Here is a 15,257-nt window from a genome sequence, read left to right on the forward strand (position 1 = left end):
GTCAGTAACTATCATCATATTTTGGTCAATATGATTACAAAAAATAGCCAAAACTCACTCTTGTTTTTTAGGTACCAACACATGACTCCAATTAAACACTAACCACATTATTCTTCTCCTAGCCTGTACCTCAAATCTAAAACTTACAAAATTTCGGTTTTTCCCAGGAATTACCCCAGGTTATATTTCCAGGCAAGGATTATGCTTTAAAAGACTTATAGCCATAGCTGATAATTTTTCTGATAATAATTTCTGAAGAATGTTATCTTCTGATAGTCTCCTGAAACTGTCCTAGTTCCTAACCTGTACCCTATAGGAATTCTAGGAAGTCTGATTCAAGGACCAGATGTTGGATGGCACTGCTTATTTTATTTGTAAAAAATTTTTTTGTTGTACATGGAAACAATGCCTTTATTTATTTTTTATTATTATATGTGGTGCTGAGGATCAAACCCAGTGCCCCACAGGTGCAAGGTAAGTGCTCTACCACTGAGTTACAACCCCAGCCCTTATTTTCTTTTTGATATCAGGGATTTAACCCAGGGGCATGTAACCACTGAGCCACATCGCCAGGCTTCTTTTTTGAGACAGGGTCTTACTAAGTTGCTTAGGGCCTTGCTAAGTTGCATGCTCCACCATGCCCAGCTCAGCAGTACTACTTTGCATCCTGCATCTGCTGACATAGAGAGTCTAACCTTTGGATAGCCTCCTAATTATTAACATGTACCTTAACCTTGTTGCATTATACAGCAGAGGAATGAGCATATTCAGGGCCTCCACAATGGCAACAATCAATCAAAATATGTCTAATAACTGATCAAAAATGCATATCTGAATAGGTGTGGGAGTGCATGCCTGTAATTCCAGGTATTTAGGAGGCTGAAATAGGAGCATAATAAGGTCAAGAGCAGCCTCAGCAAATTTGTGAGACCCTGTCTCAAAATAACAAAGGAGTGGGGCCAGCAGTGGGGATGTAGATCATTGGTAGAAAGCTTGCCTAGCATGTACAAGGCCCTGGGTTCAATACTCAGTACTGGGGGAAAAAATGCAAATCCACATCTCCTGCTGCAAAAGATCTGATCCTACAGCACTAGAGAAGAAAACTCAATTGACTCTACAAATTACAAAATAAGAAGCAGTGAGATTTAAAAAACTCAGCACAAGGTTCAGAGGTTCTGTATCAAAGTATCCTTTAGCTTATCTGTGCCTCAACTGATTTTACAAAACTAAAAATACACCCAGAAATCTCCCATACATAAAAATCAATTTTTAGAGTAGGAAACTAACTAAAAAAACATGAGGTACAATGTTCACAAATAAATACTACATAATATTGATGCTGTCCAACGCTGTCAATTCCAGCTGCCAAGGTAGAGGACAAAAGTACAGAAGTATCCATGGTCTCTGCCAGCTCCCAGGATAAAGCATGGACACATTTATGACAATGGATCTCAAAGTTATTCTAGGGTAGAACCCTGAGCTTTCCCCAAAACAACATTAATTTTTATATATTCAGTTGAAAAGTAAACATGTAATTTTGTGCCAGATACTATTTTTTGTGTATATTTAGTGTGCACATTAGATTCTAGATCACACAAGTAGAACTAAAATTGAGACAATAATATCTAGTAACTTAATTTTTCTATAGAAGTAAAATCGACAGTATGCCTTTTTAGCAGGCTAAATTAGTTCAGCACACAGAACACAAATGCTCAATGGCAGCACAGTTTGAAAGGGTTTATTCTAAATTCCTAAATGCTGACTTCAAAAACAAAAACAAAACAAACAAAAAATCAGAAGATGTGCATATCTCAAAAAATGGGCAGAAACCAAAACCATCAAGAGAAGAGGCTTTTAGGCCCACAGTGCTTCTTTAAAAAAAAAAAAAAAAATTATTTCCCTTCCCCTAATGGCCAAGAAAGGAAGTGGGTGGTTGATGCAAGAATGTAATAAAAAGCATCCTGGTGTGTATCAGTTCTACCACTTATGAATTTTGACTTTCTGTTTTGTTTTGTTTGTTTTTGTTTTGTAGTGCTAGGGACTGAACCCAGGGCACTTACAAACTGAGCTATATTCCCAGTCCGATTTTTGACTTTTAGTAAGATCTTTTAGTTAGGTCTTAACTAAGTTTCAGTGTCCTTGCCTGCAAAAATGAGAAAATATTTCTCTTATTTATAGCACAGGATTATTGTAAAGGTTAATCAAGACAATGCAGATAAGAGTGCTCTGCAAATTACTGCATTTTATACAAATATAACTTATGTCTGGACAAATTCTTCCTTGCAATGCAATTGTGAATCATGGGGGAACTGCTCCCCTCACCTGCACTTTTACTTACCAGATGATGAACAAAACATGCCAGTGCTGAGCACTAAGAAGGCTAGCATCATTCGGCTTACATGGAGCCCAAACTTTTTGCACACAGCCCTAGAAGGCAAAAATTATTAGTATCACACATACTAAAGAACAGACATTTCAAATCAAAGAAAATGTAATCATCAGAGCTAACTCTAAATGTCAAATATAGAACTGATTTGACAAGTGTGCTAGCATTTTCATGAAAAAACCAAAACATTCTTAACATAGGAGGGAACTTCCCTGTCCAAGAAACACATAGTTTACATGCTAACATTATGCCTATTATTGACAAGAAAATAGCATAATGTAGTGAAAAATAATAGGCCTCAGATTCAGGTGGGCATAGGTTCAAATTCTGACTGTCGCTCACAGTAAGTGGTTTGGTTTAGGTACATAACCTTTCAGATTCCTCATCTATAAAATAGGATGATCATGCTGGTTGGTCATGTAGACAAAACATAATTTTCAACAAAAAAAGAAAAAAAAAAGATCCTTAGGATTTGGTGACACTTTGCCTCGCTAACAGCGGTGAGACAGACAGGTGGCTTTTTAATTTGTGATGCAGTATAAAGTGAACTGCATTATCTATGAAGTGTCTTTGTCAAGAAAGTGTAACTGAAATCTAATCAAGCCCTTAGGTCTAATTTTCCATTTGCAGGCAATATTGGGTATAGAGCAACAAGTTCAAAGACACTAACAAAGAAGCTGTTAAACAGGTTTAAAATATGAAATGTTATAGAAGGTAACTGGCTTTGTTTCTTCAAAATATCAGGAAAGAAAGGAGATGGGTTGGGTAACTGTTCTTGATTAAAAGTTACTTATGAGACATAACAGACTAACATAATGTGAGATCTTTTCTGGTACTAGGGATTAAAATCTTGTGCAAAACTAAGTACCCACTGTACCACCAAGCTATGTCTCCAGTTCCCAGTGTAAGAGCCATTTGTAAAGTCCTTGAGTTGGAGGTACTGAGAAAAATTTGAATATGGATTGGATTTTAAATATTAGATCATTTCTGATTTTGTAAGCTGTGCTAAAACTTGTTTATAGAGAGATGTCTTTTAATTAGTACACTGAAGCATTTAGGAATTAAATGTTATAGTGGTCTAAAATATTTTTAAATGGTTTTGCCAAGTGTGTTTGTATATGAAACATATATGGTAAAATGCTAATTTAATTTGTATGTATATGGATATTCACTATACTATTTTCCTATTTTTTGTATCTTTAAAAGTATATGATAAATATATTTAATTTTTAAAAATCAGTAAAAAAATATAATAAGATAATCATATCTACTTTGTAAATTTTCTGTAAGGATAATGCATGGAAAAGTGCTTAGGAGAGTGCCTGGCACAACCTGCCAATAAATGGTAGTTGTCAGGAAAAATGAATGGGAGCTACATGAAAATGCAACAGAGTTATCTCAGTGTTTCTTTAATTTGGGCAATTATACACCTCCTTCTACCCCTTTAAGTCTTTTTTTTTAACTCCACATATAAAACATTTTTAGATATCATTATTGCTTTGTTTGTTCAGATACACCTATATGTCAACCTTTCCCTTGTTCAGATTCCTTATTTTGTCTCAGAGCTTCCTTCTGAAATTATTTTGTTTCTTCCCAAGTATATCATTTATAAGTTCCTTTAGTGAGAATCTGTTAATGGTAAATTCTCTGGTTTTTGGTTGGCTGAATTTTCCTTCTCCTTCTTCTGAAAAGTCTTTATTTAGCTCTTGATTGTGAGATGATTTGACTGAATATAAAATTTTAGAATGACAATCATTTTCTCTCAACGCTTCGAAGATACTTCTTTTGTCTTCTAATATTCCTTTATAGATATTCCATTAATTCTCTGTTAACTCTTAAAATCTTTTTCTTTGTCCATGGGGTTTTACAGTTTCACTGATTTCTTTTCATGAATACAGTTTGGGATGTGTAAGGTTTACTGAATCTAGGGATTACATTTTCCCACTAATTCTGGAAAATTCTCAGCTCCTACTTCTTGAATATTGCCTCTCCTCAATTTCTGTATTATTTTCCAAAATCAGATAAGATACATATCAAACCTTTCAAGTCTACCTTACACACTTTTTAACCTCTTGCATATTTCTATATTTTCTTCTTCTTTTTTGGTCTCTCAATACTGCATTCTTAGTAATTTCTTCAAATTAGTCTTCTGGTTTACTAGTTTACTTGTTAGCAATATCCAAAACACTGTTCAAATTACCTACTGAGTTTTAAATATCCATAATATCTGAGTATTATGGACGTTATATCAATACTGCCTATTATAAAATATTATATAAAATTAATAACATGCATATTATCATATTGTCATTTCTAGAAATTCTGGTTCTTTGTTTTTCAATTTTATGTGGTCCTTTCTGTAGTCTCTTTTTTCTTGTTCATGTTTTCAGTTCCCTCTTTCACTTCTTTAAATATACTAAACATGCTATTTTATATTCTTATTTTAATAATTCCTAATAAGTTTGGCAGGTCAGCTTGTTGTTGTTATTTCTGCTGCCTCTAATTCATAATGTCTTACTCCTGTCTTTGTGATTGTTCTGTTTTGTGATTTACTTTTATTATAATTTCTTGTTCACTAGGGCCTTATTTTTGGTAATTCTTGGACATCTGGGTTAAAGGTACAGTTCTCAAGAGAAGTTTTTATAAGATGCTTGGGTGCACTGCATACCCAGAGCAATTTAAAGCAAATCTTCACCTTGGGGTTTAGGGAACTTTTGGGGTAATGTGAACTCAAGTCCCAAACCATACAAAGACCAACCTATGGTTATAATTTCAAAATCAGCACTGGCTTTGATTTTTCTTCTGTTCCATTCAGAGTCAAGATCAAAGGGTTTATTTTAAATCTGACATATTTAGCTGTGGGAAGATTTTTAATAATGATCATTAAGTCCAAATACCTTTTGATGCATTAAAGCATTAAGATAAGATGTTTGTCAGATGCTATGTAAAAAAGGTGACTATTCTTGTTACTGGAACATTTAAATGCTTAATAATCTCATTAATATTCAATCAACTGATAGTTATTTTATGAAAATCAATGTATTTGGTGCAAATAAGAGTGAGGAGTCTCACATTGGGAACAGTTTCTATTAGCTATGCTCTAGGGGAGAGGTAAATTATGATTCTGTAACTTAGGACCAAAAATAAGGTTCTATTAAATCCTACTAAGTAAAGACCAGACAGAGAGGGATTAACAGAATTAAAATTAATAGTATGAGGGTTGGGAATATGGCTCAGTGGTAGAGTACTTGCCTAATACCATAAAAAATGTAAAAGTAATGATATGATCTAATATATATGAGCCTCACTGAAGAAAATAATAATTAGAAATATTCCTCTTCAACTGTTTTTGCAAACATCAAATTGCAGTTCAGAGCTAGAAGGAAAGTATATTCCATTTCTGATCACTGCCTGAACAATCAGAGAGATGATCTATGCTATAATGAACTTCCTCCCAGAACTTTTAGAAGCAAAACTTTTATACTCACTTGTAAAAGTAAAGTTCACAAATACAGCTCACAAAAGCTAGAAGACATCGCAAAAAGTAAAAGACAAGAATCTGAAAGAAACCCAAAACAAGAAAATAAGAGTCACAGATAGGAACAACAACAACAAAAAAACCTACAAAACTCATAATGATGATATCACTGTCATTTGTCATCAACAACAAACTGTACTATCAACTGATACAAGCCTTTTGAAAAGCAGGATGTATAAAGAACCACACAAACTTTCATAGCCCTAGAACCATGACATCTATTTCCAACAGCAAGGGAGCCAAAGAAATAGCTGGATATAGAAATATTGGAGAGGGCTAGCCTAGCATACACAAGGGCCGCGGTTTGAATCCCCGGCACCTCAGATGACTAGAAAAAACAAAACAAAACAAACAACTCCAGCAGCAGGGAAGAGCCATTCATTTGAAAATGTCAATTGTAGTACTATTAATTTAATAAAAACTATCTCAAAAACTATAAAATGCCCAATTATAGGGATACCATCAAGTAAATTATGCTATGATTATACTATGTCAATTTCATGTAATACTATACAGATATTAAAATTCATGATTACACAGACAGCAGAAAATTTCTTGCAATATAATGCTTATTCACTCTACAAGCACTTCTAAAAAATAGCACTTCAGACATAATATATTAAGTAATAACTATTCACAAACTACTAAGTGAAAATGCACAATACAATATTACTATACATTAAAATTACAGCTACGAAAATTATATGTATATGAAAAGACAGTGAAGACATATAATAAATGGTAAGCATAGCTGTGGGAGCCTGATAGGATTTAAGTTAGTATTTTTCCTCCTATCTTCCAAAATTCTGTAATGTGGTTTTACTAATGTATAATTAAGGACATCGATTTTAAAAATTAAAATAACTGAAACAGTAATTATACTGAATAGCTTTTTTAAAAAAATGTTTTAGTTGTAGATGGACATGATATCGTTATTTTGTCTATTTAGTTTTTTTATATGGTGCTAGGGATCAAATCCAGTGCCTCACACATGCTAGGCAAGCACTCTACCACTGAGCCACAATCCCAGCCCCTGAACAGCTTTTATACTACAGAATACCATATGTGTAAGAGCACTGAATTCCTCAGAACATAAGCACCAAATGTGATTCATATAAATACATATGAGTTAGAAATACTTTCCATTAAGAATACAGATAGCCAGATGCAGGGGTGCACGCCTGTAATTCCAGTGACTTGGGAGGCTGAGGTGGGAGGATTATAAGACCAGCCTCAGCCTCAGTGACTTAGCAAGGCCCTAAGCAATTTAGGGAGACTCTGTCTCAGAATAGAAAATAAAAAGGGCTGAGAGGCAGCTCAGTGCTTAAGCAACCCAGGTTCAATCCCTGGTACCAAAAAACAAAACAACAAAAGAATTGTGTGTATGTTTGTGTGTGTGCACGCGCACATGTACACACTTCACTGAAAATAATTAGAATTATACGCACACACACATACACATACGCACATCTACATAGACACATACATACATATATATAGAGAGAGATAATTTTAGACAAATGTCTATGTTTAAGAACTCCTAATGAGGAGTACAAATAAACATTTAGAAAATTAAAAATTAACATGAACTTAAATAAGAATTATATTAAGAAGCAAGACAACAATGCTCCACCTCTACTAATATTCAACACAGTACCTAGTTGGTACAAAATCACACACAAAAAATAAGGTAAAAGGAATAGAATGGCAGAAAATAAATATACTGCTAAGTGTTGGAAACAGTTTATCCCCCAGAGGTTCATGTGGGGGAAGCACAGTCACCGCGTGATGAACGTTAAGATTTTGAAGGGGGGGGTGAACTTTAAGAGGTGGGACTAAAGAAAACTAAGCCATGGGGGCTCCTCCCTCATGAATGAATTAATGCCGTCTCTTGGGAGTGGGTCCAGTCTCAGAGGAATGGATTAGTTCCCATTAGAGAACAGGATGCTATAAAGTGAATACAGCAGTCTGGGTTTGCCTTCTTGTACACATGCCCCTTCTGCAAGTGGCTAGTTCCTTTCTGCTTCTCTGTCATGTGATGCAGCTGTGGTGGGGGTGGGGAGCCCTGGCCAGGACACTGACACCTTGCTGTCTGGACCATCCAGCCATCAGAATGAGTCAAATAAGCTTCTTTTCTTTATAAACTACCCAGCTTCAGGTATTTTGCTAGAGTAACACAGACTAAGACATACACAGATGAAAGAGAACCCAGGAGATTCACCTGACAAATGACTGACACTAACAAAGAAATTCAGTGAGATATTCAGTATTCAGATCAAAATACAAAAATCATTTATGTTCTTCTATACCAGCAATAATACCTAAAACACAGAAAACAAAACAGCATTTGCAATAACAACAAAAAATTCAAAGAATCTAGAAATCAGTCCATCAAAGGCTATATAAGGTTGAAATGGATACATTTTAAAAATTATATTAAAAAACAGAAACTGTAAGTTACCATTTAGATAAATATATCATTTTAAGTATAGAATGACAGTATTAATTCTCAATTACTGGGGCTGGGCAGATAGCTCAGTTGGTAGAGTGCTTGTCTTGTAAGCATAGGCCCTGGGTTTGATCCCCAGCACCCAAAAAAACAAACAAACAAACAAAAATTCTCAATTACTGTGTAAATTCAGTGCAACTCTAATCAAAGCCTAGCAGAATCTGGATGTGAAGAAAACTAATTCTACAATGATTTTTAAAATACAAATCCTAAAAAAAAGACAAAGTGAAAATTTCATCCACCAGGTACTAACGTACACTGTGAAGCCATAATGATAAATGCAATATGATACTACTTGACAAAGTAACCAATGAAAATGAATAAAGAGGACAGAAACAGGGCATATACATGTGGAAGTAACATGTATGACAGAGGTGATAATATAAATCAGAATAAAAGGACAGATTATTTAGTGGATGGTGTTAGAAAATTCAGTTCATCACATAGCAAAAAATAAAGCTGAATCTTTCACAATTTATAAAAATAAAACTTCAAATGATAAGTCTTATAAGTGAGAGGCAAAATTATAAAGAACACAGATGAATATATCCCTAACCCATCAACCTTAAGAGAAAAATTCATGACCCTGCATCTTATAGAAGAAAAAGTAGGTCCAAATCTTCACCTTGTTGGCTTAGGATCAGACTTCCTTAACAGGACTCCCATTGCACAAGAAATAAAAGCAAGAATCAATAACTGGGATAGATTCAAACTAAATAGCTTTCTCTCAGCAAAGGAAACTATCAGCAATGTGAAGAAAGAGCCTACAGAGTGGGAGAATATCTTTGCCACTCATACTTCAGATAGAGCACTAATTTCCAGAATATATAAAGAACTCAAAAACTCTATACCAAGAATACAACTAACCCAATCAACAAATGGGCTAAGGAAATGAACAGACACTTCACAGAAGAAGATGTACAAGCAATCAACAGATATATGAAAAAATGTTCAACATCTTTAATAAGAGAAATGCAAATCAAAACTACACTAAGATTCCATCTCACCCCAATTAGAATGGTGATTATCAAGAATACAAGCAACAACAGGTGTTGGAGAGGATGTGGGGAAAAAGGTACACTCATACATTGCTGGTGGGACTGCAAATTAGTGCAACCACTCTAGAAAGCAGTGTGGAGATTCCTTAGAAAACTTGGAATGGACATACCATTTGACCCAGCTATCCCACTCCTCGGCCTATACCCAAAGGACTTAAAATCAGCATACTACAGAGATAACAGCCACATCAATGTTCATAGTAGCTCAATTCACAACAGCCAGACTATGGAACCAACCTAGATGTCCTTCAATTGATGAATGGATAAAGAAACTGTGGTATATATATATACAACGGAATATTACTCAGCTATAAAGAATAATAAAATTATGGCATTTGCAGGCAAATGGATGAAATTGGAGAATATCATGTTAAGTGAGATAAGCCAATTTCAAAAATCCAAAAGAGGAATGATCTCACTGATAAGCAGATGATGACACTTAATGGGGGGGTGGAAGGGGGGCAAGAATGGAGGAAGGAGGGACTGTATAGAGGGAAAAGAGAGTTGGGAGGGGTGGGGGAGGATGGAAAAAAATAACAGAATGAATCAAACATCATTATTCTATGTAAATATATGAATATGCAAATGGTATGCTGTTACTCCATGTACAAAAAGAAACAACATGTATCCCATTTGTTTACAATAAAAATAAATTAAAAAAAAACTTAAGCAACATAAAAAAAGAGAAAAATTCATTTATCATTTGACCATATCAGAGTTCAGAATTTCTGCTCAATAAAAGACCACAAATTTAATAGACATACGACAGTCCAAGAAAAATGTCTAATATCTAAAACCCACAAAAAATTAGTACTAAGAATGTCTATCAATCAGGAAAAAAAGCAAAAACCCAATAGAAAAATCAGCAAAGGACATGAACAGGTAATTCACAGGAAAGAAAATATGAATGACTAATAAAAATATGTAGAAATGTTCTACCTCACTGGCATCGGATAAATGGAATCAAAATGAAAAGCATCTCACACAAGAAAGTAAAAAATATCAAACATTTGAGTGAAGTGAGAAAGCTGGAACCTCAAGTTTTGGGCAGCCATATGGACAGCAATCTGGCAGGACTGAGAGTAAGTGAGCCTCATATGTGGCGTTCCACTCCTGAAGGCACGCTTCAGAGAAATTCACACACTGATCCAGAAGGGGACAAAGGTGTTCTTATTTGGAGTAGCAAGAAATTGAAAAAGCAGCCATCACTACAGGTGTGAATTATTACCATACTCTCTCAGCAACAATCCATCCTTCTCTATTCCTCAGCATTATGATGTTGAGGCTGGGACTCTGAACTACAAATTCCCTTTGGCAGATGGTTCTCTGCTGGCTTCCATTGGCAGAACTGACAGGAAGAAGGAAATTGGAAGAAAGAATAAGAGAAGGGAAATGTTCCCTGTTTTATTTGCTGTTCACATCATGATATAAGAGGGTAATTAAGAGGAAAAACTATGTTAAACGTGTCAATTTAAAGTAATAGTGGATATGGCTCAGTGGTAGAGCACTTGCCTAGTGCATGTGAGGCACTAGTTTCAATCCTCAGTACCACCTATAAATAAATAAAATACAGGTATTGGGTCCACCTACAATTTAAAAAAAATTAAAATAAAGTAATAGTGAATACACAAACGGAAATAAAAAATGCTAAGCATTGCATATTGTTAGTTCTCTACTTAGTCTTTCATCCTAATTATCTCTACTCTGACAAATTGAAAAAAATAAAAAGAAATGAGATACTAGGTAGAAAAAGGGAAACAGAGACAGTGTTCTATCATTCTTTTTTTTTTTTTTTGGTACCAGGTATTGATCCCAGGGGGACTAGACCACTGAGCCACATCTCCATCCCTTTTTATATTTTATTTAGAGACAGGGTCTTGCTAAGTTGCTGAGGCTGGCTTAGAACTTACAATTCTCTTGCCTCAGCCTACTGAGCCACTGGGATTTCAGGTGTGCACCACCATGCCCAGCTCATTTTGATCATTCTAAAATGCAATCATGTCTCTCTTCTGTATAAAATCTTTTAATGCTCTATAATGCACTTGGAGGGGAAAAAAACCAAAAATAGTCAAATTCTTGATAGATTCTACTAGGTCTTATGTAATCTGGCTGCTTTCTACCTCTCAGTCTCATCTAATCCACTCAACCACTCTCTCTCTCTTCCAAGAATGAAACTTATTTATTCAAGAAGACCGGGTTTGGGGATATAGCTCAGTTGATAGAGTGCTTGCCTCCCAAGTACAAGGCCCTGGGTTCAAATCCCCAGTCCCACCAAAAAAAAAGTATTCAAGAAGACCACACTGCTCCTTCCCAGACTACAGGCCTTAGTCTAGAAGACTGTTCCCAACTTTTTTCCTCATCCCCATTCTTTTCTTACCTAGCCAGCTTCTTCAGTTCTCTAAAACTTAGGGACTTCTGCTTTAAGGACTTCTGCTTTTCCCTATTCCCCCTGCTAAGTAAATAAAATAAACACTGGACACAATATTTAAAATGCACATAAGAAGATTTTGAAGGCAGAGAGGTAAAACCTATGGATGTTCTTTTTGTCTTGTTTTACACTTGAGAAGCTGGCAAATGGAAATGCCAGTGAGCACAAACAAAAACACTCCAATCAAGGTTTGTCTCTCTAGCCTCAATACTAGCATGGAAGGGACACAGGAAACAATCAGTGAACTGGAAGATAGAAGAACAGAAATGTTTAATGTGGACAACAGAAAAAAGATTGGGCAGGGGGAGAATCAGAACTTCAGGGACCTGTAGGACTAATAACAAAAAATTCATGTCATTAAAAGTTCCAAAAAGAAAGGAGAAACAGCAGGACTGAAAAAGTACTCAAAAAGTCACTAAATTTGGCAAAAGGCATAGCTTAAAGATTCAAGAGACTGAGCAAACTCAAAAAAATCCACACCAAGACACATCACAATCAAATTCCTGAAAACTAACCAGGTCAGGTCCCAGTTAACTCTTAATTATTTTTCAGCACTCTTCTTAAATTAGGACTTCTTAATGCTATTCCACTGCACCTTGTATGTATTGTATTCCCCTGTAAACCCCACTGCCACTTAGAATGACTTATTCAGTGTTCATCTTTCCCACTAAACTGTAAGTTCCATGAAGGCAAGAACTTACTTAATCATTGTTATAGCCACATCACTTAACACAATGTCTACCAAATAAAAACTATTCCATTAATATTTGTTGAATGATGTACTATAAATGTTTCTGTTTTAAAAGAAGCCTCCCCTTGGCTGGGTGTGGCAGTGTACACCTGTGGTTCTAGCTACTGCAGAGGCTGAAGTGGGAGAATCACTCAAGCCCAGAAGTTTCAGATCAGCCTGGCAACATAACAAAATCCTGTCCTGAAAGAAAGGAAAGAAAAAAAGGTCCCCTCTTAACTACCAATCTGCTTTGTCTCTTCTCCAAACTGTTTCAAAGACTTACCTCTTAATTAGTTGTGACTGCTTTCAAGTTGGCCTGCCCTTACCTTATTAGTTTGTAGAATTCTTGCATGAAAAGCAGCTGGCCAGGCATGAAGCAACAGGTAAGCATAGGAGCGAATGGCATACACTGGGGAATATTCCCAAGTTTGAAACCCCTTCCCATAGATGAGGTAGTGTGTCTACAAGTACAAACAGATAGATTCAAGATTAAATTGGCCAAAAATCTCTCTTAAGAGGATGCACATGAAGTTTCTGAGTAAAAATATTAACGAGATAAAGGTACACAAATAAATGCAAAATTCTCAACATCTGAAACCAATGGATAAAGAATCAAAATGACCTGATATTTAAAATATTAAGAGCCAGGCATGGTGGCACATGTCCATAATCCCAGCAACTTGGAAGGCTGAGGCAGGAGGATCCCAAGTTCAAAGCCAGTCTCAGCAACGTAGTGAGCCCCTAAGCTACTTAGCAGGACCCAGTCTCAAAATAAAAATTAAAATTAAAAAAGGGCTGGGGATATGCCTCAGTGGTAAAGAGCCCCTGGGCTCAATCCCTGGTACAAAAAATTTTAAAAATAAAATATTAAGATATTATAAATTCTGCAAGACTCCTTGGTCAACACTGAAAGTTTAAATTTTACTCTCTACTTTTTTTTTTTTAAAGTAGTCTTTAGGCAACATAGACATATTCCAAATCTTTTTTTTTTATTTTTATTTTTTTGTAGTTGTAGATGGACAGAACACTTTTATTTTATTTATGTTTATGTGGTGTAAAGACTGAACCCAGTGCCTCACACATGCTAGGCAAGTACTATGCCACTGAACTACAGCCCCAGCCCCAATTCTAAATCCTATAGTTTCCTTAAACTACCCACACTAACCATCATTTCTCCATTTTTTTATGTAAAATATGATCAGAAAAATTTACTTGTGAATTTTCTATAGAAAGAAGCCAATAGATAATGCATAATTATATAAATCAAGAAACAGTATTATTCAATAGATGGTTGGACAAAGAAAATGTGGATTTATACAAATGGAGTTTTATGCAGCCATAAAAAATAAAATTATATGACTCGCAGGAAAATGAATGGAACTGGACAGCATCATGTTAAATGAAATAAGCAAAACTCAGAAGGTCAAGGGTCACATGTTTTCTGTCATGGGAAAGCTAAAGAGAAAAAGGGGATAAAAATGATCTTGTGAAAATGTAAGGGAGACCAACAGAATAAAGGAAGGGGACAGGATGGGAAGAGGGGAGGAAAAGGGGAGGAACTAAGGAGTGAAATTGACCAAATTATGTTTTGTGCAAGTATAGAATATGTCATAATGGAAATCTCTATTATATATAATTATAATGAACCAATAAAATATTTGTGAAAAAGGGGAAAAAAAGAAACAGCCTTATTCCCAGCACCACCAAAAAGAAAAAAAAAAAAAAAGAGAGAAGAAACAGCCTTATAAGCATATTATTTCATAACAGTTTATTTTGGTACATCATAAGAAATAACTAAAAAGGTTGAAAGAAAGTGGCTGCCTGTGGGAAGTGGGACTTGGACATGAGAAGTAGAATAAGGCGCTGTTTTTCCTCCAAGTTTTGTAGTAACTGTTAATTATAAAAACCATGTCCAAGTATTAGTTTAAGAAAACATTAAAAAGATAATTACAAATCACACCTCTGAGTAAAATATTGAAATTTCCTCCCTTTTCAGTAGTGGATAAGTTTTTAGGCTATAAGAGGAAAACGTTATTGTACTAATAGTCACACTTGTATTTGATTGCAATAAGAACCCAGCAGCAAAATCAGGTTAAAAAAAAAAAAAAAAAAAAAAAAAAACTAAAGAAATCACCTACTGGTTCCCAGTAGTTGAATGTTTCATCACAGTCAGAGATGTTGCTCAGGAGAGCAGCACATAACCTTGCTGAAAGCAGACACTTGAATGCAGTAGATCCTTCAGGTGCCCAGACCTGTCCTGCTTTGTTTCCAGATGACCTGCTCAGAAGCAACGAAAAAATAAACAAACAATAAAAAGCATGTGTCAGGAAGGACCTACTAGCCAAAAGGACTAAAATTAGAACAAGAAGGCAAGGGACATCAAAACACTTAAGTCATTCACCTAAGAAGGTGAACGTTTGTTGTTCTGAGTAGAATGTGTAAGGAATTAAGGCTTTAATCACTCCTTCCACTTTGTTTTTAAGGCGTAAGTTAATTCATACACTTTAGTTTGTTGCAACTACAACACTTTTTCTCAAACCAACTACTCACTCACTTGAAGGCCTCAAGGCTACCACTTTCCTCTTCTTTCTTTCCTTAACAAGGTCAT

At 35.3% G+C, this 15,257-nt stretch overlaps 1 protein-coding gene across 5 annotated transcripts in view; it reads right to left on the minus strand.

Moving 5' to 3' along the window:
- ALG9 (ALG9 alpha-1,2-mannosyltransferase) overlaps window positions 1-15,257 on the minus strand; it is a 99,029-nt gene that overhangs the window by 83,019 nt on the left and 753 nt on the right. For all 5 annotated transcript variants that reach the window (XR_013757471.1, XR_013757472.1, XM_079101618.1 and 2 more), the window contains exons 2-5: window positions 14,788-14,926; window positions 12,976-13,110; window positions 5,875-5,945; window positions 2,339-2,427 (exon numbers count right to left, since the gene is read on the minus strand). Coding sequence is in view for 3 of the 5 variants with exons in the window: in XM_079101618.1 (XP_078957744.1) it covers window positions 2,339-2,427; window positions 5,875-5,945; window positions 12,976-13,110; window positions 14,788-14,926 (434 nt within the window). In the remaining 2 variants the exon portion in view is untranslated. The remainder of the gene's footprint in view (window positions 1-2,338; window positions 2,428-5,874; window positions 5,946-12,975; window positions 13,111-14,787; window positions 14,927-15,257) is intronic.

This window comes from Sciurus vulgaris (genome assembly GCF_902686455.1).
Source record: "Sciurus vulgaris genome assembly, chromosome: 11".
NCBI lineage: Eukaryota > Metazoa > Chordata > Mammalia > Rodentia > Sciuridae > Sciurus > Sciurus vulgaris.